The 26858-nt window shown below is 34.8% G+C and overlaps 3 protein-coding genes across 7 annotated transcripts; all 3 read right to left on the bottom strand.

The window, feature by feature from the left end:
* Positions 1 to 105: 105 nt before the first annotated feature.
* LOC108339050 (putative disease resistance RPP13-like protein 1) lies at positions 106 to 5440 on the bottom strand. Of its 4 annotated transcripts, XM_017576203.2 has the most exons (3): positions 1334 to 5439; positions 617 to 694; positions 106 to 431 (listed from the first exon to the last, which is right to left on the bottom strand). In XM_017576203.2, exon 1 carries the CDS (start codon positions 4902 to 4904, stop codon positions 1413 to 1415), a length of 3492 nt encoding a protein of 1163 aa, XP_017431692.1. In that variant the 5' UTR covers positions 4905 to 5439; the 3' UTR covers positions 106 to 431; positions 617 to 694; positions 1334 to 1412. The 4 variants fall into 4 exon arrangements, with proteins under 4 accessions (XP_017431692.1, XP_052733885.1, XP_052733884.1 ...); XM_052877925.1 differs by having other exon boundaries at positions 617 to 5440; XM_052877924.1 differs by having other exon boundaries at positions 106 to 1146; positions 1334 to 5440.
* A 1569-nt stretch (positions 5441 to 7009) lies between these two features.
* Positions 7010 to 10541, bottom strand: LOC108339044 (putative disease resistance protein At3g14460). Its single transcript, XM_052877927.1, has 2 exons — positions 10441 to 10541; positions 7010 to 10339 (listed from the first exon to the last, which is right to left on the bottom strand). The coding sequence occupies exons 1-2, from the start codon at positions 10524 to 10526 to the stop codon at positions 7273 to 7275; spliced, it is 3153 nt and encodes a 1050-aa protein (XP_052733887.1). The 5' UTR covers positions 10527 to 10541; the 3' UTR covers positions 7010 to 7272.
* Positions 10542 to 10816: 275 nt separating this feature from the next.
* LOC108339957 (putative disease resistance RPP13-like protein 1) lies at positions 10817 to 26183 on the bottom strand. Of its 2 annotated transcripts, none has more exons than XR_008248996.1 (2): positions 22431 to 26183; positions 10817 to 12017 (listed from the first exon to the last, which is right to left on the bottom strand). XR_008248996.1 is itself a non-coding variant. In XM_052877926.1 (2 exons), exon 1 carries the CDS (start codon positions 26081 to 26083, stop codon positions 22625 to 22627), a length of 3459 nt encoding a protein of 1152 aa, XP_052733886.1. In that variant the 5' UTR covers positions 26084 to 26183; the 3' UTR covers positions 10817 to 12017; positions 22606 to 22624. The 2 variants fall into 2 exon arrangements, 1 of the variants encoding a protein (XP_052733886.1); XM_052877926.1 differs by having other exon boundaries at positions 22606 to 26183.
* Between the last annotated feature and the right edge of the window lie 675 nt (positions 26184 to 26858).

Raw genomic sequence — 26858 nt, 5'->3', positions numbered from 1 at the left:
CAACAAGTAGATGCTTGGAGCACGGAATAATATATATATATATATATATATATATATATATATATATATATATATATATATATATATATATATATATATGTATCAAGAATCACAAAAAGTATAATGAGCTACATCCAATCCAAAAAAAGAGAGAAGTTTAGCCACTCATTTTCATGAGTCAACTCAGAAAAACAGAAGAACAACAACGAAGAAGTGACATTAGTTCTTTCCTGATCATTGGAATCGCCACCAAAATCTTCTACTTTGATTGGTTGAGTGAGAAAGAGTGAGATGGGTTTTCTCAGATTGTAGAGGGAGCCCAAAATCTGATTTCTTTTTTCCTATATATGGTGTGATTACTAAAACAGAGCATCCTTGCCACCATACATTGGCTCAAACATTGGTTCTGATGCTTCATAGTCTTCACAATCCTTTAAGGTGAAGAAACCAATTTTGAAAACATCTGACTTACACTCAATCAAGAAAAACAAAGAACAAATACATTAACATTTAGAAAATTCCATCATTTAAATTAATTAGAAAATTATTGGTTGTCTAAAACAAACTAATTATTGCACACAAATTAATATCTAAAACAAATTAGAAAAACACCTACTTTCAAGGATTTTCAGGGTTGAATATTTTCTGCGGAAAGAACATTGGAGTTTAATGCTCTCAACAATTTTGTTGTGTCCTGCTCATCAGCAAACATGAAAAACAAATCAGATAATGTATTTAGACAGAACTCAACTACAAGATGAAGCATAATGATAGTAGAATGAAATTGTTGTATGTAAACAGATTCGTGGAATGCTATCAAGAGAACATTAAACATGATTAGTTAAGAGAACCAACCAACCTCACAGTAAGCTGCGGTATGAGAAATACTAAGTTCATAATGCTTAGAATTATCTTATCAAGAAGATTGAATCCAATTGACTCCAAAATAAATCGTATCGCGAAAAAAAAAATCACATTTTTTGAGAAATATGGAAAGAAAAGGTATAATATTGAAAGAAAAAAAATCATATAATAAGTATGAACTAAGAAGAAGTTAGAAACAGAGTGGATAAGGAAACAAGTTTACACAACCAACAAGTGAATGGCAAACCTTTCAGACTTTCCCACGTTCATTTTCTATGTTCCCTGAATACAAGCATTAGTATTAAATTTCAAAAGTGGAAATCAATAATAGAAATTCTTGCACATAAAACAGAACATTTAAGAGACCAAAAGTCGATGCGTGAAGAAAGTGGTGAGCTAGAGATTAAAATATTTGAAGTGAATAAGATTGTATTTGAAATGCTGCAAAGATGTTGTGGAGAATTAGCACCTGTTGAAAATGTAGGCATATGAGAATTGGTGCCTTAGTAATTTCCAACTTGTGCTTCATCTTTTACGTTTACTTCTTCTTAATCAAAGTCTATGTATTTAATGTGAGCAATCTTTTCCCAGTCTTCACCTTCTTGTTTCTTGCACCGTTGTTTGAGCAACGGACAATTTTTAATTCGGAGTTCTGAAATGGATTTAGGCAGAGCCTGCTCTGACAAGCATTGGAGGCTGGGACAACTCAAAAGATCCAATTTCTCAAGAGAAGAGAGATGAGAGAGAGCGTTGCAGTCGAGTTTCTTAAGATTTGGACAATCATATATCGCTAGATTAGTAAGAGAGAGTGGGAGTAAACCTTCACAGGGGAAAAACTCCACATCCACTTCGCCAATATACAAGGATTTTAGAGAAGTGTTGGTTCCCCAAACCCCCTTTAGTGAGGCAACAAGTTTGGAGCAATTCTTCAGACGCATTTCTTTTAGATTTGTGGGCAAACATCCCTCAGATAACTCCACTTCTGGACAATTGCGTATTGACAAATAATTAAGGGATGGAAGGAGGACCGACATGCTTTTAGGCATTGATTTCAATTTCTCCAATCCTTCAATACGAAATCTCTCCAGCTTCTGTGCAAATAATCCTTCATTGGGAAATGATTCAAATTGAGAGCATTTTTCAATGCTCAGAGTCTTCAAATCATTATGACAGTGCTCCTGTGATATCATCTTTAGGTTATGACACTCGTCCAAACAAAGGTCGCATAGTTTTGGGAATATGTCTAGAGGGATGTTTGTGAGCGAGTCACAACATTGACTAATATCCAACTCTACAAGCAAAGAGTACCAATGGTTTGTGGGAATATTCATGCCCGGACATGAATAAATACTCAAGGATTCAAGAGGAGTATCAAATGAAGATGGCTCCATCTTCACACCTTCAATTTCTATGGCCTTGGGAATCGAAGCCACAAGTTGTTTGCATTGACCAATAGTTAGCTGTTTTAAGCGAGAAAGTTGCACAGGCAAGTTCCCTTTCAGTTTGGGACAATTCATCACAGAAAGACAATGAAGACTTGGAAAAGCACCCGTCATGCATTGCCATTCTTCCCATTCCTTCATATCATTAAAGCTCAACGTTTCCAAGGATGCAAATGCGAAAGAGCTATTCCCGTAAAAGTCAGCATCTATACTGACTATGCAATCAAGGCCATGAATTGTCAAGTGCTTGAGAAATGTCAAAAGTCCTAGGGAAGGCAACAATTGGCAATGTCTACAGTTATTCAAGGTTAAGGACTCCACATTCAATAGAGAATTATCAGATAACCAACGTGGAAATTGCGTGCCACCATAGCCATCGATTAACAAATGCTTCAAATGTCTGGAAGGTTGCAGATTCTCAAGTACTTCTCTTTCTATTATTGAGTAGTCATTGTTCCGCTTCAAACTCCATTCTAGATTTAGCCCCACAAGATGTTTTTTATTTTTCAAATTTGCCGCCAATGCATCATAGGGATTGACAATATTTTCAAGACTTCTAATTGACAATTGTCCGTGAAGCTCAAATTCTCCAAGTTGAACATTGGACTGACTACTTTTGCCGACCTCAAACCTACCCATCCATACTCGAAGATTCTTTAATTTTCCTAAATGAACTGGAGCCTTTCTTAAAGTAGTTCCCACAAGTTCAAGGCGGCGCAAACTAGTGAGTTGATGCAAATTCGAGGGCAGCTCCTGTAAATTGAAACACTTGTTCAGCTTCAATACTTGCAAGTTACAGAGTGAACAAGTTGAGTCAGGAAGTTTAGTTATGCCTGTGTTTGAAAGGTCTAATGAACGGAGATGCTTAAGATCGCCTATAGTGTCAGACACCTCCTTCACTTTAAAGCAATGCAAAGACAAGACCCGTAAGAACTTAAAGTTGGAAATCAACTCTTGTATTGAAATCTCACAGTCCGCCCAAAAGGATATAAATGTCCGTAGCCCTTTAGCATCACATAAACTCTTACGATATTCAATAGGATTGATTACAGTTGAAAAGTGACGGGTTGTCTTTGGTACTCTTTCTGCTTTATCAACTCCCAACCTGAAGCATATTTCACCAGAAACATATTTTGCCAAATCATTGAGAAGGTCATGCATGAGAAAACATGTTTCGTTGTCTTTGATTGATTGTTGAAAGAATGACCTTGATAACAGATCATTGAAGTATAGTTCACCTACTTCTTCTGGACACTTGCTTTGCTGAGAGCATTGTAGAAAATTTTCAGCCATCCATAAGAGAATTAAGGTCTCCTTGTCAAACTTATGATCTTTGGGAAATAACGCACAGTAAGCGAAACATCTCTTGAGATGAGAAGGAAGATGGTAATAACTCAACAGCAAAGCAGGGATGATTTTACTATCTTCTATGGATAAGTCCCATATCTCGCTTGTCAATACACCTTCCCACTCTGAAACAGATGACTTTGTGTGTAAAAGACATCCCAGCGTTTCAAGGGCTAGAGGCAACCCTTTGCACTTTTCAACTATCTTCATACCAATCTCCTCCAACTCACAATTCAACATAGAGTTATCATCTTGCAATGCATTTTTAGCAAATACTTGCCAACTGTAATGTTTTTGTAATTGCTTTAGTTGGTGTACGTAGCTTGACTGCATGATAGAAGCCACTTTGTTACTGCGTGTTGTGAGAAGAATTTTACTTCCTTTAGCTCCATATCGAAGAGGAGTTTGGAATGTTTTCCATAGGTTTCTGTCTTCGTTCCAAACATCATCTAGAACCAGAAGAAACTTCCTTCCTGTCAATTTTTCTTTTAATTTTCCATGAACCATTTCTATGTCTTCACTATCATCTTTTGATTTAGTCAGAGCCCCAATAATGGCTTTTGATACTTTCAAAACGTCAAATTCATCAGAAACACAAACCCAAGCTTTTTCATCAAATCCAGCTTCCTTCATCTTTGGGTCATTGTATACATGTTGGGCAAGTGTGGTCTTACCTATCCCACCCATACCCACAATAGCAAGTATTGACAGCTGGTTAAGATTGCCATTGCCTGAAGTCAGCCAATTAAGGATAATTTCTTTGTCCTCGTCTCTGCCACAAATAATATGTTCAGCCACCAATGATGAGGATTCATTTTTTCTCTCTAACACCTTATTACCCAATTCGTATCCGACACCACCAGCATTTTTCAGACCTAGATCATCCTTTTGGTTCAAAAGAAATTCAAGGTCATCAAGGACTTCTTTCAGCTTGGATTCAAAAGTGTGTACCTTGCTAGCACTTCTCTGGTATTCAAGTTCTATTTCATCCAGCAGATCCTCTGTGTCAAGCAACACGTCTCTGACATCATCAAGCCACGTTTTAACATATTCATTTCTAAACTGCTTTAGTTCTGCATGATCAACCACAGCATTCATGGACACCAACTTCCTCCTCAAAATTTTCAGAAGCTTCTCATCGAGCTTTCTCCCACGAAAGTAGTCTAGAACTTGATGAGAATCCAGCTTTTGAAATAGTACCTGAAGAACAGCACCAAAAAGAGCACCACCAAGTGTTTCTAGGACTGGCATGGTTAGAAAGGAAGTGACCAAATCAATGAAAAGAAAGGATTGTGAAAATTGGAGTGAAGGTAGAGAGAGTTAAGGTGAGATCTATTTTCTTCGCAATGGCTTTACTTCATAGCTGTTGGGACTCTTGAGCACACAAATAAGATTACGTGCATAATTGAGTTCAGTTTATACAGTGTTCACGATGACTTATCTGAACTTGTTATATTAAATCCAAGGAGCCTAATATCTTAACTCTTCTTATATTTATAGACATTTAATAAAACAAATTAGACAAATCAACAAAATCATACTAAACTCTGATCAAACTAATTAAACAACTTAAAAGATTACTAAGAAAAACCACCTCAGATCAATTTCTTTCCTTCCTTTCCAAAGTTTCAATCCCAGTTTTACATTTTTATTTTTCTCAGTTTACAATTTCTTCTTCCTTCGATTTTTCAAACTTTTGTTTACCTGTCTCCTAATTTCTATTTCTTTTTTTGTTTAGACAGTGACAGTGTTGAATGAGTCCATATTCTATAGTCTTCTATACTCTTCTAGCTCGCCCAAATTTATTTAGAAAGGTTAAGCATATTATAAAAATAATAAAGCAATAAAGATCTTAGATATGCTAAAATCAAAATTTCTTATCGCATAGTTAAAGTTACAATAAAATATTGACGGAATTTATTTAAGGACCAAAAAATTTAAAGCATCAATACAATTTCTTTTCTCTTTTAATATATATAATTGAATTTTATCATATAAAAGATGTTCAATGGTTTCTCGTTTTACATAGATTAAAGGTGCTTGTATAAAACAATAATTGATTATTTTTCTATAAGAAACCAAACAAACTTAAAATGAATTAACTCAAAATTTGATAATAAAAAACTCTCAAAAAAAGAAAGAGACAATAGTCTTTCTATCTAACCTTTGGACTTTCTAACCTTTCTTTCACATCAAAACAAACCACTCTGCTTTATCACTTTGACTTCTTGAAAAGACATATATGAGCTATAAAAAAAATTGGGTGACACCTCATGCTTATGGCTTTCACTACTAATGAAGATAATATTGTCCCTGAATTAAATCATGATAATAAACAAAAATATAACACAATGTATTCACAGACCCTACATTCTCCCTTGCTGCCCTCTATTAATTCTTTCCCGCTTTCTTGTTTTCCCTTTCTTATTGTTACACCCAGTAAATTTTAGAATAATTTACTGAACCCAAAAAGAATTAAAAAATTAATAAATCAAAAGCAATTAGGGAATAAAAATAACAGTAAGAACGGTTAGGTACAAACAAAGTCTCACATCACATAAAATTAGAGATAGACATGAGTTTATATATACATAAGATACCTCCATTAATAAGAGGTTTTTTGGAATGATATCAAAAACAAATCCTAAAAGACTTAACCCAAAGCGGACAATATCTTATCAGTATGGAGATCTATGTATGTGGACATTAGGTCCAGTATCGATAACTAACCTAAAAGGTTATCAGATAAGATAGGCGGTTTTGCAAGAAAAAAATTAAAACAAAGAAACGTGTATTGCCTCAACTTTGCACTTGACATTTGTCTTCCCCCATCATTCCTTGCAATTGACTAGATCTACAGATGAAATCTGTACAACTTGAAGTAGGTATCCATCAAGGAATTTTTAAATTGTGATGTTGCAGTGTTGGGGAAACATCCCACCTCTACTACCTCCAATCCTTTAGGTTATGTCGCCTAAGTTTGGTTAGGTATCTCTCTGCAATCTCTTTCGGTTAATTCTAGTCCACCTAGAATTCCAATTTATGCAGATATCTACTTATCCTATGGAGGATTAGCATTATTGTGAGAAGAATGATGTATATAAGAAATATGTTGTAATAAGAATACTAAAAAAAGTCTAAATTGATAAGACATGATTTCGGAGTAGGGATGGTTAAGCTGCAATGTCTATTTTTCATTTCCACTGAAATATTGATTTTAAAAATGTCAATTACATTTTATTTCTTCTTTTCCTGTCTTTTTTATTTGTACATAAAATATCTCTTTTATTTTGTTTTATTTTTCATCTATTTTCATTGATTCTCTTTATGTAATCATTGTATTTTATGTAATTCATGAAACATTTTAAGCTGAAAATAGTACACACAAGGTATCCTGGACTGATCTTTAACCATAACTCTGTTTCTTAAGGATAAACATTGGTAACCAACTACAAAAGAGAATAACGGTAATCAAAAAGACAAAAATTTGATGCGTGAAGAGAAGTGGTGAATTGGATATTAAAATATTTGTACTAAATAAGAGTGTATTTGAAATGCTTCAAAGATGGTGAGGAAAACCTGACGAACCAGACGACAAATGTACGCATCGTCTTTCGACTTATATGTTTACTTCTTTGTTATCAACAATTATGGATTTAATGTGAGTAATCTTTTCCCAGTCTTCACCTTCTTGTTTCTTGCACCGCTGTTTGAGCAATGGACAGTCTTCAATTATGAGTGTTGAGATGGATTTGGGCAGACCTTCCTCTGGCATGCCTTGGAGTATTGGACAATTATCGAGAGTTAACTTCTTAAGAGAAGAGAGGTGACAAAGACCCCTGTAGTCGAGTTTCTTAAGATTTGGACAATCTCTTATGAATAGCTCAGGAAGAGAGAATGGGAGTAAACCTTCACCCGGAAAACACTCCAAATCCACATTGCCAATATTTAAGACTTTTAAGGAAGGGTTGGTTCCCCAAGCGCCCTTTAGAGAGGCCACAAGTTTGGAGCAATACCGGAGACGCATTGTTTTTACATTTGATGGCAAACATCCCTCGGAAAACTCCACCACTGGACAATTGCGTATGTACAGATCATTAAGAGATGGAAGAAGGGCAGACATGCATTTAGGCATTAACTTCAATTTCTCCAATCCTTCAATAAAAAATGTCTCTAGCTGACTTGCAGATAATCCTTCATTGGGAAATGATTCAAATTCAGAGCATTTTTCAATGCTCAATCTCTTCAAATGATTGTGAGGGTGCCCCTGGGATATCATCTGTAGGTTACAACACTCGACTAAACTAAGCTTGCCGAGTTTTGGGAACAAATCTAGAGGAAAGGTAGTGAGAGAGTCACAACCATTGATATACAATTCTACAAGAGAGTAGTACCAATGGTTAATGATATCAGATATGTGGGGCAGCCAAGTCATATCAAATGAAGATGGCTCCATCTTCACACATTGACTCTCAACGGCCCTGGGAATCGGAGCCCCAAATTTGCCGCAGTTCTTTACAGTTAGTTTCTTTAAATGACAAAGTTTGTCTGGCAATTCTTTCAGCTTGGGACAATTTGTCAGAGAAAGACTTTGAAGACTTGGAAAAGCACCGGTCATGCATTGCCATTCTTCCCATTCTTTCATATCAGTAAACCTCAATGTTTCTAAGGATGCAAATGCAGAACAGCTATTCCCGTAAAATTCAGCATCTATCTTCACTATTTGATCAAGTCCGTCTATTGTCAAGTGCTTGAGAAATGTCAAAAGTCCAAGGGAAGGCAAAAATAGGCAATATTTACAATTCTTCAAGGTTAAGGACAAAACATTTGTTAGAGAATTATCAGATAGCCAACGGGGAAATTTTGTACCACCATAGCAATAGATTACCAACTGCTTCAAATGTCTAGAAGGTTGCAAATTCTCAAGTACTTCTCTTTGTTTCATTGAATCGGCATTGTTCCGCTTTAAATTCCATTGTAAACTCAGCCACACAATATGTGTTTTATTCTTCAAATTCGTCTCATAGGGGTTTGTGATGTTTTCAAGATTTTTAATTGACAGCTCTCCATGAAGATCAAGTTCTCCTAACTGTTGAATACTGAACTCACGACTTTTGCCAACCTCAAACTTGTCCATCCACACGTGAAGGTTCTTCATCTTTCCTAAATGGAGTGGAGCCTTCGTTAGAGTAGTTCCCTTAAGTTCAAGGCGGCGCAAATTGGTGAGCTCATGCAAAGTCAAAGGCAGCTCCTTCAACTTGACACAATTGTTTAGCTTCAATTCTTGCAAGTTAAAGAGTGAACAGGTTGAGTCAGGAAGTTTCTCTATGTCAGTACCTGAAAGGTCTAACGAACGGAGATGTATAAGATCGCCTATACTGTCAGGAACCTTAATACACCAACGCCAAGCTAAGACCCGTAAGAACTTAAAGTTGGAGATTAACTCTTCTATTGACATCTCACGCCACCGAAAGGTTATAAAAGTCCGTAACCCTTTAGCATCACATAAACTCGTACAATATGGAATAGGACCACTTACATATGATAAGTGACGGGTTTTCCTTGATACTCTTTTTTCACCATCAACACCTAACCTGTAGCAGATTTCACCTGAAACATATTTTGCTAAATCATTGAGAAGGTCGTGCATGACAAAATATGTTTTGTTGTACCAAATTATTTGCTTAAAGAATGACCTTGATACTAGATCATTGAAGTAGTTTTCAACTACTTCTTCTGGAGATTTGCTTTGTTGAGAGCAATCTAGAAAATTTTGAGCCATCCATAAGAAAATTAAGCTTTCCTTGTCAAACCTATGGTCTTTGGGGAATAATGCACAATAAGCGAAACATCTCTTGAGCTGTGAAGGAAGATGGTAATAGCTCAACAACAAAGTAGGGACGATTTTACTATCTTCTATTGGTAAGTCCCATATCTCGCTTGTCAATACACCTTCCCACTCTGAAACAGATGACTTTGACTGTAAAAGACATCCTATTGTTTCCAGGGCCAGAGGCAATCCTTGGCACTTTTCAACTATCTTTATGCCAATCTCCTTTAACTCAGAATTCAACTTAGGGTTTTCATCTTGGAAAGCATGTTTAGCAAATATTTGCCAGCTGCGATCTTCATCTAATTGCTTTAGTTGGTGTATGTAGGTTGACTGCATGATAGAAGCAACTTTGTGACTGCGTGTTGTGACTAGAATTTTACTTCCTTTAGCTCCAAACGTAAGAGGAGTTTGTAATGCTTTCCATTGGTTTCGGTCTTCGTTCCAAACATCATCCAGAACAAGAAGAAACTTCCTTTCGGACAACTTTTTTTTCAATTTTCCATGAACCATTTCTAGGTCTCCACTGTCATCTCTTGAGTTAGTGAAAGCTCCAATAATTGCTTTGGATACTCTCAAAGCATCAAATGCATCAGAAACGCAAACCCAAGCTTTTTCATCAAAGTTAACTTCCTCTGTCTTTGGATCATTGTATACATGTTGAGCAAGTGTGGTCTTACCCATCCCACCCATACCCACAATAGAAAGTATTGACAGCTTATTATCATTAGTGTCAGATGTCAGCCAACTAAAGATCATTTCTTTGTCCTTGTCTCTGCCATAAATAACAGCATCTTTAGCCATCAAGGATGAAGATTCAACTTTTTTCGCCGACACTTTATTACCAAACCCAGATCTAACACCAGTAGAAATTTTAAAATCATGAACAACCTTTTGACTTAAGAGAGATTCTAGATCATCTAGGACTTCTATCATCTTGGATTCAAAGTTGCGTACCTTGCTAGCACTGGCGTGCAACTCAGCTTCCGACTCACTTTTGAAGAACTCATAGTGTATTTGCTCCAGCAGATCTTCTGCATCATACAAGACGTCTCTAACCTCATCAAGCCATTCTTTGACCAATGAATTACTGAACTGCTTTTGTTCTGCATCATCAATCACAGAATTGACGTCCATCAGCTTCCTCTTCAACTTTTTCAGTAGCTTGTCATCGAGATTTCTCCCACGAAAGAAGTCCAGAACTTGATGAGAATCCAGCTTGTCAAATAGCACCTGAAGAACAGCACCAAAAAGAGCACCGCCAAGTGTTTCAAGGACGGGCATGGTTGGAAGGAAAATGGCCGAATCAAAGAGAAGAAAGGATTGTGAAAATTTGGAGTTCTAATCATGAACAGAAGTAAGAATTCTAAAATTTTCATAATTTATCATTTTGAGATTGTTTTGTTCTAATCATAAAAGTTAGATCTACCTTTAAACGATAGATGATTAATTATATTTTGATTTAAATATTATTTTATTTTTTATTTTCGTCTATTTTCATCAATATAATTTATTTTAATTAAATTTCTATTTTGATGAATTTTTTACAATTTTATTTTATTTTATTTTTTTTTTTTTTGAACTTATATGGCCGTTAGAACTACCAGTGCGACCGCCCACGTTGGTCATCAGTAAGGCTTCCATGCGAAAATCCAAATAGGACAAGCATTAATGAATTAAATTGTTCCAAGGTTGTACTTCTACAAACAATTAAGAATAAAATATATAATTGATTATCACTTATCATAATTAATTAAGTTAAAATTAAAATGTCTTTATAAACAGTTTTTGAGATTGTCTGTACAATAAATATTTTCAATAGCTTATACACTTTGAGATATTCATAAATATTGTCAATTAAAGCTCTAAAAATATATTTTTTTACAATTCATTGAAAAACATAGTTGGTAGTTATATTCTTTATCTTAGATTTTGTTTCGGTTGTAGGGATTGAGTCGTCTAATATCTTCACGTTTTCCTCTTCCAGTCTATCGGTTGTCCGGTCTCGCTTCTTACTCTTTATTTCACTCCTCTGCGTGCGGGTGGGAAAAACCTGCGAAAGATTCTCCCATGCCAAAGTTAATGTGAAAGTAATGGCATTTTCAATACAACAGTGATAAATGTGCAATAAATGTTGCCTCCTACCACTCACCTTTAACCTGTATTTATAGTTTTTGTTATGGGCTTGGGATTAGTGAAAAGTTAATCACGGCCCAACTTTGACCCAATAGCTTTTAGCAGCTACTTACTTTACCTTAATCTTAATCCTAATCTGGTCAACTGGCAGTAGAGTCGGTCGGCCTCCTGATATTTGGTCTTACAGTCGGCCAGCTCATGAGTTGTTGTTCGTCCGGACGACCCGCGGCAAGGTTGCGTGATTGGATAATCATGGTCATACAGACGTCTGGCCTATACGTTGCCCGACCCCTCCGAATAACGAGTAACGAAGTCGCGTAATTAAGTAGTCATTGGCCATACGGACGTCCGGTCTATACGCTGCCCGGTCCCTACTGGTACAGATTTGAATATAGAGCCTTAACAAAAAAATTATCAATTTCAACAAATAGTTAGATAGAGTATAGTTTATCCTATATTATAAACAACAACGAAAACTAACGATACAATAATACATGAACATTTATTCACCATACAAGAATGTAGTAGATTAACTTTTGTTCACTATCCGAGAACCACAGAACATGTTTAAAAAATAGTACATGTTTAAGATAACACATGACATCAAGTATCAACAATTTTAGGTCATGTTTTCATTGATTAGCCCACACATTCTAATGTGAACAATTAGATAAACATATGACATAAGGTATCAACACTTAACCAACCGTTGTTGCTGGTAGTTCCTAAGTCACATCTATATGTTTAAGAAACACTTATATATCCATGTGGTCTAGCATTGCTTAAACTAAAAAAATTGTGCATTAGGGAGATTTTGGGCACATTTTTTGATGGGTCCACACATTTGGTTAAGTCATTCTTAACACGAACACTTATATTTCAATATTGTATTATCTTTTTCTTAATTTTTATTATTATACTTTCTATCCATGATGTTTTTTCTTTTTTCATGATTTTATCCATTTGATACACAAGTTACGAGAGAACTTGTTGTTATTCATGATTAAGATTTGGAATGGAAGATGATCTCATGTGGTAACTTCTACCACATACTAGAGGAGGAAATCCTTGGAGATATAATGGGACTTTAGAGTATTTGAAGTTGATACTACTATTATTCCTCTGTATATTTTCTTACCAGACACATTGGAGGTTGTTGAAGAACCTCCATGTCAAAACATTTCAGTTATACATTTATGAGTCTTGTAAGTCATATTATGTGGTGTATGTTTTACAAATTATAATTATATTTAAATTTTAATTTACTGTGACTAAAATAAAGAAAATAAAAAGTACATGAATTATATTGAGCTTCAACCCTTCTACAATCTAGGAATACAAAGGTTCAGATCAAATAATATTTACATTGAATAATTAGTTTTCTAACATGTATTTTTTCAAACTATCCTAAGAATTACATAATAGTGTGCTTTTATTCACTTCAACCAAAATCTAGCCACATGAAAAACTTGTTACTAAGGTATAGATTAATAAAAAAATTGTAATTAATCAGAATTTCACATCTCTTAAATTTGAAAGATATTTGGTCAACATTTATATAAAGGAATCATGCGCTCTATTAAAAAAAGATTTTTTTTCTACATTTTATCATTCACTTAATATATAAATCAATTTGTAAGAATTTTATTCTCAGTTAACGTTAACATTAAGAATGAATATGATAATTGTATTTCTTTTTATATCTCAAAAACGGATTTGATGATCTCTTTTATTTTATAAAGAACCAAATATTATTTTTAAGAAAATATATATTTACGTTTAAAAGATTATATCAAGTCTATATTGTTGTTTATTTTATTTTTGTAAGTCGTTAAAAAGTTGTTTCAACAGAGGATTTGGATCCACGCGAAATAGCATAAAAAATTTGTAGTTTTGGAAAAAGATTGTTGTTAGATTATTTTTGAGAGGCAGAAATTTAACCATGAATGAGAAAATGCTTTACTATAAACGAAGTTTTTAATGAAAATTATTCTAATGAAGGGCCCACTAAAAGTAATGGGCATTGTGCTTGCACGTCCGGATTGTGCGCCTTTGCCTCCCATATTTCTTTCCACGCGTCCTCCACGTGTCCATTTTTTATTATTCCCTAGACTCACACGTGGGTCAACCTCCTGAGCCTTTGGTCTTTGTTCGTTACAAAGCCACCAACATGAGGATTCGTTTTTTCTCTCTAACACTTTATTTAGAAAAGGTTAAGCATATTATAAAAATAATAAACAAATAAAAATCTAAGATATGCTAATTTTATTAAATGGACATAACTCGATTCAATCCAATTTAAAACTATTTTATTAAATTAAACTACAATCTTAAAATTCAAAACATTTATTCTAGTATTTTGTGTATATATTTAAACCTTCATGTATTATTTAACTTACAATAGTAAACAAGGTTGTTGTATGAAAACAGCGAAAACAAATAAAGTTAAAATAAATAAAAAAATAACCAGAAAAAAGAATACAAAAATTTCCGCATAAGCATTTTATAAGTACAACAACAAAAAAATTATTTATAAATTTATCTACAAAATTTCAAATAAGGTGATTATTGAACCTAATTCTAGATTTTCATTCGTATAATCCACGTCTAAGCTTTGAATTTACAAATTGTTCATGCACATGTACAAAGTAAAATTGGATAGATTGTGCACTTCAACAAAATTACATAGAGATTATCCCGTTTTACCTTAATGAAGTAAATATCATCACTTTAATATTGAAATGGAAATTGATTAACTTCGGCGAGTATTGTGTAAGCAATGTGAAAATGAATGTTTATTCGGGATTTAAGAAACTAGTAGTTCGGCCGAGTAATATCATTACACTACTAGTGCAATTAGAGAAAACGACAATCGTTATTTTCGCCTATAGACAGCGGTTTCTAAGCCGAGACGTATACAGGTGAGGCAAAAAGTCTACCCTTTTATGTCTCGGTTCAGAACCGAAGCATAAAAGGATAGGATTTTGTCTCGATTCAAAGGTAATCGAAGTAGTAGGGTTTTTGTTTTTATTTTTTTTTTCGCATGACTTTACACCTCGGTTTCTTCTGAACCGATGCAGTATGTCGGTCTCTACTGCCTCGGTTAGGACCTGAACCGAGGTAGTAGAGTGTTTTTTATTTTTTCTTTTTCGCCAAACTTCCTACCTCGGTTGTGACCTTAACCGATGTCATAGGAGGGCTTTCTGCCTCGATTATGGTCACAACCGAGGCGTATTCCCCTGTTTTTTTAAGAATATGTATGTTTTTGCAACATTCCCAATTGCAGAAACAGACCTGCATATAATTTTACCGCCACAACAGTCCAGAACAATTTAGAAGCATATATTTTTAATAAAAATTATATTAAAACATAAATGCATTCAATGTAATCATAAATCAACTTCTTAGAAGCATAAATCAATTCAATGTAATCATAAATCAACTTTAAAGCATAAATCAATCTAATGTACAAAGTTAAACTAATAATAATGTACAAAAACATAAAATAACTTAGAAGCACAAACTTATAACTTACTATATCCTAATATCTACTACATACTATTATATAGTTGAATTAGATATTTAGTTAGTGTTTTCCTCACGAGTTTAAGTGACTTCTCTAGAATTGGAGTAGTCATATTGAATCTTTACATAAAACACAATGATTTCAATTAGTGTATATGAAATCTGTAACACCCGGAATTTGGGCGTTACAATTTATGTTCCATAAAATACATATAATTTTTTTTTCTAAATTTAATTTCAACATCAACAAAATATTAAGTTCTTTATTACAGCACAAGTCTTCTGAAAATAAAAGTCCACACAGTTCATAAACTTCTGAAATTTAAAATTTCACACAGTTCGGAAATTCAAACATAGATCTATTTTAGAAATTCCCCATGTCTCCTTTTCCCCGCAGATCTCTCATCTTCTAAGCATTTTCAGAACCATCTGCTAATTCATCTGAAATAGTTTCTGCTCCCGTATAATATCACACATTATACGATCATTGCATTCACATACACAAACACAGACAATAGGGTGAGCTAACCGATTCAAGAAATATACATCATCCACAATCTTACTAACATCACAAGTGTGGCAATCAGTCAAATACATGCATCTCAAACATACTCAAAAACCAACTATTACACTGATACTTTATAATATTTCTCCAGTTAAAATCATCAGTCGATTCACTAGAGTCAATACAACATATTATTAATCTGCCTACTTACCAAAGCACAGCAGTTAACAATCCTTCTGTCTACTTACCAAAGTAGTATAACCATGATATACTGATTACTTACCAAAGTAATCTAACGAGGTGATCTACTTACCAAAGTAGTATAACCATGTGATACTGACTACTTACCAAAGTAATCTAATGAGGTGATCTACTTACCAAAGTAGTATAACAAGGTGATATTGTCTACTTACCAAAGTAGCACAATAATGTAATATTATCTACTTACCAAAGTAGCATAGCGTGGAACACTCCGCCCACTTACCAAAGCAGTGCGGTTTATGTCAAGTTCACCTCTCATTTTTCCACCTACTTACCAAAGTAGTGTCCGACTTCAAACCTCTCCTCTCCCGACTTACCAAAGTCGTAGGAAAATAAATAAAAATTCAGATTTACAATTATGGCAATAATGTCTATACCACCCATCCAAATTTACCATCAACTTATTTACAATTCATGATTTAACTCAAATAATTATTACAACTCACAATATTCAATATAATTTAATTTTCTAATATAGAATATATTATATAACTCATCCTCTAATCTCCAAAATACAACTACACATACAATTTAAGAATATAATTATCCAAGTTTTTACCCAATACAAATAAATTTACTATTTCGTGAAAATATTACTCTTCACTCATATCATTAATTATAGATCTGAACCAATCAAACTAATAAACAACATGTTTAACTCATATGGTAAAATTTTCAGTCCAATCCAACGGTTAATGAGGCGGAAATCATAATTTATGTATAAATGATCCAAAAACATAAATTAAGCAATATTAAGATCCCTGAGAAGATACGAAATTAATATCTCTAAATCTGTAATTCCGATCTAAAATCCGAACGGTCGAAGTATGCCACTATCTCTTAGGAACAACATACTAAAAGTTCAGATTAATCTAACGGTTATCTAAGTAGATATGGAGATTTTACCGAGGTAACTCAGAGACAGAAATTTAAGTGGTTCTCGGTTAAACTCAAAATGCGGAATGAATTCCTCTAAGCACAGACATCTAATTCCAAATCTGAACGGTCAAGATCACTTATTATGTCTTATGAACTACATACTAAAGTTTGGGCTCAATCTAACGGTAGATGAAATATATACGAAATTTGTACCATGATAGCTTAAGAACAGCAATACAGTGTTCATCCGATTGTTTCACACTTTCGAAATTTCTTTCTCTAAACATAGAACTTCAATTACAAATCCGATCGGTCAAATTGTATTAATATGTCCTAAGAATCATATATCAAATTTTGAGGTTGATCTATCGGTTAAATAGGTCAAAATCTATATTTTTACCGAGACAACTTAGTAACAGAACTACAGGGTAACTAATTTACTCAAACTTGTAGTATTTACTTCTCCAAGTACAGACTTCTATTTTCAAATCCTAACGGTCAAAGTTTAGTAATAGGTCTTAGGATTCACATACTAAAATGTTAGCTAAATCCAACGGTGAAAACCATTAATAGAAATTTTTCACCACAGTAACTCGAAAATAAGAAATTATAATCAAGAAAACCAAATTTTACACAAGTCAATATATAACTACCATTACCAAATTTTAACACATTCATACTCATATTCATGATCATAATCAAGAAAGGATTAGCTCCCCTACCTCTTCTCCTTGCAAGAAATTCTTCACTCTTGATACCTCTAGACCACCACCTTTGCTTGTTTTCACTTTCAATTTCAAAGAAAATTCTAACTTAAATCTCTCTTCTTCAAAGAGAGCAATTCCTCTCCTCCTTGCTAGACCAAGTCAGTCTCCACACTTAGAACACTTAGGATTTTCGTTCACCTCCCACCAAGGACCTCTCTACTCTCTCCCAAAACTCCAAATCTGATTTGGAATTAAAAGAAGATGCCTTAGACAACAAAGGACCTATGCACTTGGTACTTAGCAATAATAAACAACCAATGAACCATCCTAAACCATTTTTTTTCAGCCCTAAAACATGGTAGGAAAGTCTCCAAAGGTTCCAAAATGTTCTCCTAGTTCAGAACACAACCTACCCACTCCAAAAAAAATCGCAACTTGTAAAAATGTACCCAAAATTAAGGTTGGACGCTAGCCCCTGGACAGCAACACTGTCACGTTTTCCCCAGCTCAATTAGACCCCTTCCCGAAGTCCAAAATATGCGTATGAGTAGTCAAATTGAAGCTCTTTGAGTCTAGTTTCCAATGAAACAAGAATCAACTCAATTGGAGTTCGGTAGAGAGAGTAATCAGCAAAACAGTCATCATAGGTCAAAACTGAACATACCTGAGCGTGATTAACGTTTCCGAGTTTTAATAATTTTACTGCAGCTAGCCCGGTAGTCCAAAAATTTATGTTTATATGTCAAATTAAAGATATTTGAGTCTAGTTTCCAATAAAACAAGAATCAACTCAATTGATATTTTCTACAAAAAGTTATAATTAAAATAGTAAACCATGTCAAACCTGACAGCATTCCATTTTATATTATAACTTGAACTTTTTACAACTTGGTAAATTCTTGAGGTTCTAGGGTCTTACAAAATCTAAACTATAGAGAAAATAAAATTCAAACCTAAATATTACCATTTCCCACCCACTGGTATAATGTGCACGGATAGTGGTCATCATCCAATACATGACGTAGTAACCACGCTCATATGACCCATTTTGTCTATTACACTACAATATATCATCATAATTATAAAATCGTAAGTAACATCAATGAAATGGTAAAAAATGTAACAAAGTATGAACAAAAATACCAAACCTTAAGGATCCTCCTACAAGGTTTTTAGCTATAGTAGTAGATCTCCCAGACAACATCATATGTTCTGCAAGGGAACTATTAACAAAATTGCTTTAGCATACATTTATATAACAAAGAAATTTGAAACATTGAGGTTCTTACCAATCTATTACTTGTCTAAGAGGGCTGGGAGGAGACTTGTGCAATGAACAAAACCAGACAGTAGTGTTCTCTAGTATAAAGATCACAAAACCAGACAATAGTGCTCTCTAGTATAAAGATCACAAGTAGCTACCAATGACGCCTGAAATTGGTAATAACTTAATTATCATATACCAAAATTCATAAATGAAACTTTAAAGTTAACAAACTTCACTTACCCAAGTATATAAGGGAGAAAATACATATCCTTCCCAATTGCAAAGTAGGTGGTGATGTATGCTTGGACTTCATCAAATTTATTTCTTTCATGAGTCATATAGGGGTCAATGAATCCATATACAACATTGAACCCCATCTTGTTACTGACACCAAACATATACCTTAAATTTGATAGAATGAATACTAAGAGTCTAAGGATTTAAATTGTTTAAATTTACCTTCTACTGAATAAGCTTCTAGTAAATAAGCTTTTAGGTTCTTTACCTTAAGTGTTTAAATTGTTTTCACTTACGTTAATATTATGTGAATATCTAAAATAAGGGAATCAAAAGTAACATTTGCCCTATAATAATCCATCTTAATTTCAGTTTTTTAACTCATATAGTAATCCATCTTAATTATATGAAAAACATTACTCTAACACTAGTTTTTTAATCTATATCTAATTTAATTAGATTCTAATGTCAAAAATAATGTTGAATCAATATATAATTATCTAACTTTTCTTATACACATCAAATAATACATATAATGTTAATCCAATTTCAATCAAATACTACATCAAACAAATACCATATATCAATCACACATAAATGAAAATGCAAAGGGTTTTAAGAACTTACTGTGGCGACAACGGACGACAGCAAAGGCAGCAGAGCGGCGACGGAGCAACGGGGACGATGGCGGAAGCAGCGCTTGAAGAAAATGCTCATGCAGTTCGAGCGACTGATAGAGCTACCCAACTTGGACAACACTTCGTCGGAGACAATGGAGGCGTCGATGGTGGATGAACTATGGCGGCGCGACTTTTGACGCAACGAAAGAAACGCGACAAAAAACAAAATGGAGACCGCGAGAGAAAGAAGAAGAAGGAGTGACAAAGCAAGTGCGAGCGCGTGACGGAGGCACAGCGAGAAGCGGCGGGGGAGGCGCGACAAGCAGGCGGTAGCAATGGAGGAGATTCGTAGAGGAAGAGGAAAGTTCGCGTGAGAAGAAAATTGTTTCGTGAATCTGGCTATGTAAAAACTATATTACCTCGGTTTTTAGTGAAACTGATGCCTAAAGCACTAAGTAAATTTAAATTTTAAAATTATTTTAACACTATAGGCATCGGTTGACCGCCTACCCGAAGCATAAACAAAGTATGGCATCGGTTAAGCTGAACCGATGCAGTATGATATGACTTTTCATTAATTTGGAACGTTCTCTGGCAGAGGTGTGCAGGTTGCTGACAGGAGATACCTCCTCGGTTCTATGGCTAACCGAGGCAGTATGCCTATTGACAGAGGTATTTGAAGGGATGGCAAAGCGTTTGGCAGGGATGACAAACTTATATGTTTCGGTTCCCCATCCCAACCGAGGCAGTATCTCTGCTACCAAAAAGGTGCCAATTGAAATGTATGAGTTTGGTGTAACAACTGTAGGGTTTATGCTTCGGTTGTTCATTTAACTGAGGCAGTATGCCTTTTAGGCATCAGTTCCTTGATAACCGAGACATATAGTGTGGTGAAAATAATGAAACTGCCACCGTGTTTTGATACGCTTCGGTTTCTCTGAAATCGAAGCGTAATCTAAAAGTTAAAAACACGATTTTTTACTAGTGGAGTCAATTACTCTTCATTTTAAGCATTGTTTGCTTTGAAAAGTAAAAAAAGAAATGAATATTTAAATTACCTTAAGCCTCTAACTCTTAAACAATATGAAATTGTTGCTTATTTGATTATTAGCTGTGTTGTTATAATAATTTCATACTGAAAATCTAATATTGAAGTTTAGTAAGAATCAAATAATTAATTTTTATTGAAGTTTTGAAGTGTTTACAAAATTAACTTAATTACTTAAAGACCTAGTTGCTATTATTAAAACTAGCAAGCGAATAAAGTACAATTATTATAAAATATTCAAGGACCAAGTTTTAAAAAAATAATTAAAGACCGGTTTGCAATTATTGGAAAATATTTTTGGGTCAAATTATAATTTCAAGAAACTTCAAGGATTTTGACGCAATTATAAAAGAATAATTTTAGGGTTAGAAAATTGTCAATTTTGTTCTTAAATATGTAAACTAAATTTTTAAGTAAAAATGAAAGCTAAAGATAAATAATAGTTAATATTACTTTTTCCATATTATGCAGAGGGTGTTTCATGGGTCTCTGGCAATTTGTGCCATGCGCAGGGAGTTGGAACTTGGAGAGACACTCTAGATCCAGTAGTCACCCAAGCAAACTATGACAATGTTTTCTTCATCGGACAAGAGACAAGGACAATAGTCACCTCACAAGGATATACTTCTTTGGTCGCCTCTACTCAGAAGAAGAACTCCCTCCTCATTTCACATTGTACCTTCCAATGCAGGTTACAAGTCTGCATAAGTACAACTACTTTTTTCATACATTTCAAATTATTCCTATAATAACTTTTGCAATTGCTTTAAATATAAAACATGTCAGCTTTAAGATTAGAACTGTTTGAAATTCCACCAGATGTGGACAGTTACACACCAACAAAGACATGGATATTGAATCATCTCTTATGTCCAAACCAATTTTAAAATCTTGAATACACTGCTCCTGATTGGCTACTCTTTCAATCTAATTCCATAGAAACACTTTTCAAAAGTTAGATGACAATTATGCACATCAGAAGACTTTAAGGATCTACTAAACATAAGCATTGTCATCCAACATCAAAAGAGAATAATAAGACTTTAAAAATTAAAAGCTGATGCCTGAAGAAAGTGGTGAACTAGAGATTAAATTTCATCTCCAAAGTCCAAATCACTTTTAAAATTTTGTACCATCACACCTCCTTATTAAATATATGACTCAGAATGTATCCTGAACTACAACTCAGAATCTTGTAAGTACATTGGTTAGCATTACTCTCTTCAGATGTCCATCTATCAATTGGATTGGTTGAATTGAATGTGTCTGCAAAAGCAAAGTTCAAGGAATTTTAAGTAATTTTAAAATATATTTTTCTGCAAACCAAGAACTAATTTCTTAATAGAAAAATCTGATGGTTTTGCGTTATGTATGTCGGTAAAATGTAAAGAATGCAAATCAGAAACTTGTCAGTAATTCGTATATGACAGTTTCTTATAGCTATATAAGTATGAGCAATGAAGGAGGAAACAGAGCAGGTGAGTAAAAAGCTTTACCCAACAACTGAATGATTGAAACAATGGCCACTCCCAACTACTGAGAACAAAATTGGCGTAAGAAATTTCATACTTTTCCCCCTTCACCATGTTCCTCGTTCCCTAAATATAAGCATTGTCATTAAACTACAAAAGAGAATATCGACAATAAGCATGGAAAGACGAAAAGTTGACGTGTGAAGAAAGTGGTAAACTAGATACTAAATTATTTGCACTAAATAAGAATGTATTTGAAATGCATCAAAGATATTATGGAGAGTTGGCACCTGAGGAAAATGTAGGCATACGGAGAATTGGTGACTTAGTAATTTCCAACGTGTGCTTTGTCTTATATCAATACTCGTACACTATCAATATGATGAACCAGTATTTTCTATTTTTCATCGGCATTAATATCAACCAGTATAGTTTTAATGTGAGCAATCTTTTCCCAGTCTTTACCTTCTTGTTTCTTGCAGCGCTATTTGAGCAACGGACAATCCTCAATTACGAGTAGTGAGATGGATTTGGGCAGACCCTCCTCTGGCAAGTATTGGAGTATAGGACAGTCAAGAAGAGTCAAATTCTGAAGAGAGGAGAGGTGACAGAGTCCCCTGAAGTCGAGTTTCTTAAGATTTGGACAATCAGATATCTCTAGATAACTAAGAGAAAGTGGGAGCAAACCTTCACCCGGAAAACACTCCACATCCACATTGCCAATATCCAAGACTTTTAAGGAATGGTTGGTTCCCCAAGCCCCCTTTAGGGAGGCCACAAGTTTGGAGCAATGCAGAAGCGACATTTTTTTTACATTTGATGGCAAACATCCCTCGGACAATTCCACCACTGGACAACTGTGTATGTACAGCTGATTAAGAGATGGAAGAAGGGCAGACATGCATTTAGGCATTGACTTCAATTTCTCCAATCCTTTGATAAAAAATGTCTCTAGCTGAGGTGCAAATAATCCATCATTGGGAAATGATTCAAATTGAGGACACTTTTTAATTTCCAAACTCTTCAAATGACCATGAGTGTGTCCCTGCGATATCATCTGTAGGTTATGACACCTGTTTAACGAAAGGTGGGAGAGCTTTGGAAACAAGTCCAAGGAAAAGTTCGTGAGAGAGTCACAACATTTCTTGATATTTAAATCTACAAGGAAATAGTAGCAATGGTTTATGGGAATATTCCTACCCGGACAAAAATCAATATACAAGAATTCAAGCGGAGTATCAGACACGAGGGGCCCTATCATATCAAATGAAGATGGCTCCATCTTCACACCTTCCATTTCTATTGCCAGGGGAATCGAAGCCCCAAGTTGTTCACAACGTCTAATAGACAGTCTCTTTAGAAGAGAAAGTTGTTCTGGCAAGTTTCCTTTCAGCTTGGGACAATTCATCAGAGAAAGACTTTGAAGACATGGAAAAGCACCCTTCATGCATTGCCATTCTTCCCATTCTTTCATATTAGTAAAGCTCAATATTTCTAAGGATGGAAATGCAGAAGAGCTATTCCCGTAAAAATCAGCATCTATCCTCAGTATTTGATCAAGGCCATCTATTGCCAAGTGCTTGAGAAATGTCAATAGTCCGAGGGAAGGCAACAGTAGGCAATATTTACAGTGCTTCAAGGTTAAGGACACAACATTCGATAGAGAATTATCATATAGCCAACGGGGAAATTGTGTGCCACCATAGCCATCGATTGACAAGTACTTCAAATGTCTAGAAGGTTGCAAATTCTCAAGTACTTCTCTTTGTTTCATTGAATCGGCATTGTTCTCCTTCAAATTCCATTGTAAACTCAGCCTCACAATATGTCTTTTATTCTTCAAATTCATCTCGTAGGGATTTGCGATATTTTGAAGACTTTTAATTGACAGCCTTCCATGAAGATCAAGTTCTCCTAATTGTCGAATACTGAACTCACTATTTTTGCCAACCTCAAACATGCCCATCCACACGTGAAGATTCTTCAACTTTCCTAAATGGGGTAGAGCCTTTATTAAAGTATTTCCCATCAGTTCAAGGCGGCGCAAATTGGTGAGCTCATGCAAAGTCAAGGGCAGCTCCTTCAAACGCATGCAATCGTTTAGCTTCAACTCTTGCAAGTTATAGAGTGAACAGGTTGAGTCAGGAAGTCTCTTTATGTCGGAATTTGAAAGGTCTAATAAGCGGAGGTGTATAAGATCGCCTATACTATCAGGCACCGTAAAACACCAATGCAATGATAAGACTCGTAAGAACTTACAGTTGGAGATTAACTCTTCTATTGAAATCTTACGATCGCAGGACAAGGTTATAAATGTCCGTAACCCTTTAGCATCACATAAACTCGTATCACATTGAATAGGACCGCTTTCATATGATAAGTGACGGGTCTTCCTTGATACTCTTTTTTCATCATCAACGCCTAACCTGTAGCAGATTTCACCTGAAACATATTTTGCTAAATCATTGAGAAGGTCGTGCATGACAAAATATGTTTTCTTGTTCCCAATTATTTGTTTAAAGAATGACCTTGATACTAGATCATTGAAGTAGTTTTCACCTACTTCTTCTAGAGACTTACTTTGTTGAGAGCAATATAGAAAATTTTGAGCCATCCATAAGAGAATTAAACTCTCCTTGTCAAACCTATAGTCTTTGGGGAATATTGCACAATAAGCGAAACATCTCTTGAGATGAGAAGGAAGATGGTAATAGCTCAGCAACAAAGTAGGGACGATTTTACTATCTTCTATTGGTAAGTCCCATATCTCGCTTGTCAATACACCTTCCCACTCTGAAACAGATGACTTTGACTGTAAAAGACATCCTATTGTTTCAAGGGCCAGAGGCAATCCTTGGCACTTTTCAACTATCTTCATGCCAATCTCCTTTAACTCCGAATTCAACTTAGAGTTTTCATCTTGGAATGCATGTTTAGCAAAAGTTTCCCAGCTGTGATCTTCATCTAATTGCTTTAGTTGGAGTATGTAGGTTGACTGCATGATAGAAGCAACTTTGTGACTGCGTGTTGTGACTAAAATTTTACTTCCTTTAGCTCCAAACGTAAGAGGCGTTTGTAATGCTTTCCATTGGTTTCGGTCTTCGTTCCAAACATCATCCAGAACAAGAAGAAACTTCTTTCCGGGCAACCATGTTTTCAATTTTCCATGAACCATTTCTAGGTCTCCACTGCCATATATTGAGTTAGTGAAAGCTCCAATAATTGTTTTGGATACTCTCAAAGCATCAAATGCATCAGAAACGCAAACCCAAGCTTTTTCATCAAAGTTAGCTTCCTCTGTCTTTGGATCATTGTATACATGTTGAGCAAGTGTGGTCTTACCCATCCCACCCATACCCACAATAGAAAGTATTGACAGCTTATTATCATTAGTGTCAGATGTCAGCCAGCTAAAGATAATTTCTTTGTCCTTATCTCTGCCATAAATAACCTCTTCAGCCACCAACGACGTTGATTCAACTTTTTTCTCCGACACCTTATTACCATACCCAGATCTATCGCCACTGTAAACTTTGAGATTTTTAACAATCTTTTGGTTCAAAAGATATTCTAGATCATCTATGAGTGCTATGATCTTGGATTCAAAACTGTGGACCTTGCTAGAACTGGTCTGGAATTCAGCTTTCAACTTAGTCTTGGAGAATTCATAGTCTATTTGCTCCAGCAGATCTTCTGCATCATACAAGACGTCTCTAACCTCATCAACCCATTCTTTGACCAATGAATTACTGAACTGCTTTTGTTCTGCATCATCTATCACAGCATTGATGTCCATCAAATTCCTCTTCAACTTCTTCAGTAGCTTCTCGTCGAGATTTCTCCCTCGAAAGTAGTGCAAAACTTGATGAGAATCCAGCTTGTCAAATAACACCTGAAGAACAGCACCAAAAAGAGCACCACCAAGTGTTTCAAGGACAGGCATGGTTGGAAAGGAAGTGGCAAAATTGAGGAGAAGAAAGGATTGAGAAAATGGGAAGTGCAGCTAAGTTACGTGAATGAAGGACTGACAAAAGATAATGAGTGAATATTGTGAAAATTGGAAGCATTTACTTCAATAAAGGAATGTGGCGGGGAAGCAATTGCTGTTGACTATTTCCGACAGCACAACGTGGGTTTGGTAACATGTGGAATATCAACTTTGCTTTATTTTCTTTTTTCCTTTACTTTAACGAAATTTCTACCAACTTTGGTGAATAAGTCTATTTCGGTGGCTTGCTTTATTAAATAAAGAAAACCGAAGTACTTATATCTTACATGAGAAGAAAGGATTGTGAAAATTGGAGTGAAGGTAATGCAGAGTTAGGTTGAGATCTATTTTCTTCATAATATCTTTACTTCAATATCTGTTATTGACTCTTGTTGACCACACAAATTGAAGTTTCAATACCTGTTTTACATTTTTATATTTCTCGAGTTAGCTCAAATTTATTTAAAAAGATTAAGCAATTAACAAGATAATAAGTGTTGTCAAATGGGTTGTAATATGCGAGACAACCCAACCCAGTTTATCATGGGTTTGAGTTGAGTTGGATTTGAAAAAAATGTAATTTTTTTTATGTTGGTTAGCTCATTTAGAACGTGGCTCATCTGGGTTGACTCATCAACCCACCTAATTTAATTTAATTATTTATCATTTTATGTTTCAATATTATTAGTTAGTATTTTTTTATTATACTATGTAGATGAGGATAAAAAAA

This window comes from Vigna angularis, chromosome 5 (assembly GCF_016808095.1).
Source record: "Vigna angularis cultivar LongXiaoDou No.4 chromosome 5, ASM1680809v1, whole genome shotgun sequence".
Lineage (NCBI taxonomy): Eukaryota > Viridiplantae > Streptophyta > Magnoliopsida > Fabales > Fabaceae > Vigna > Vigna angularis.
The sequence above is the reverse complement of the archived record's forward strand: the minus strand, read 5'-3'. Positions and strand labels throughout refer to the sequence as shown.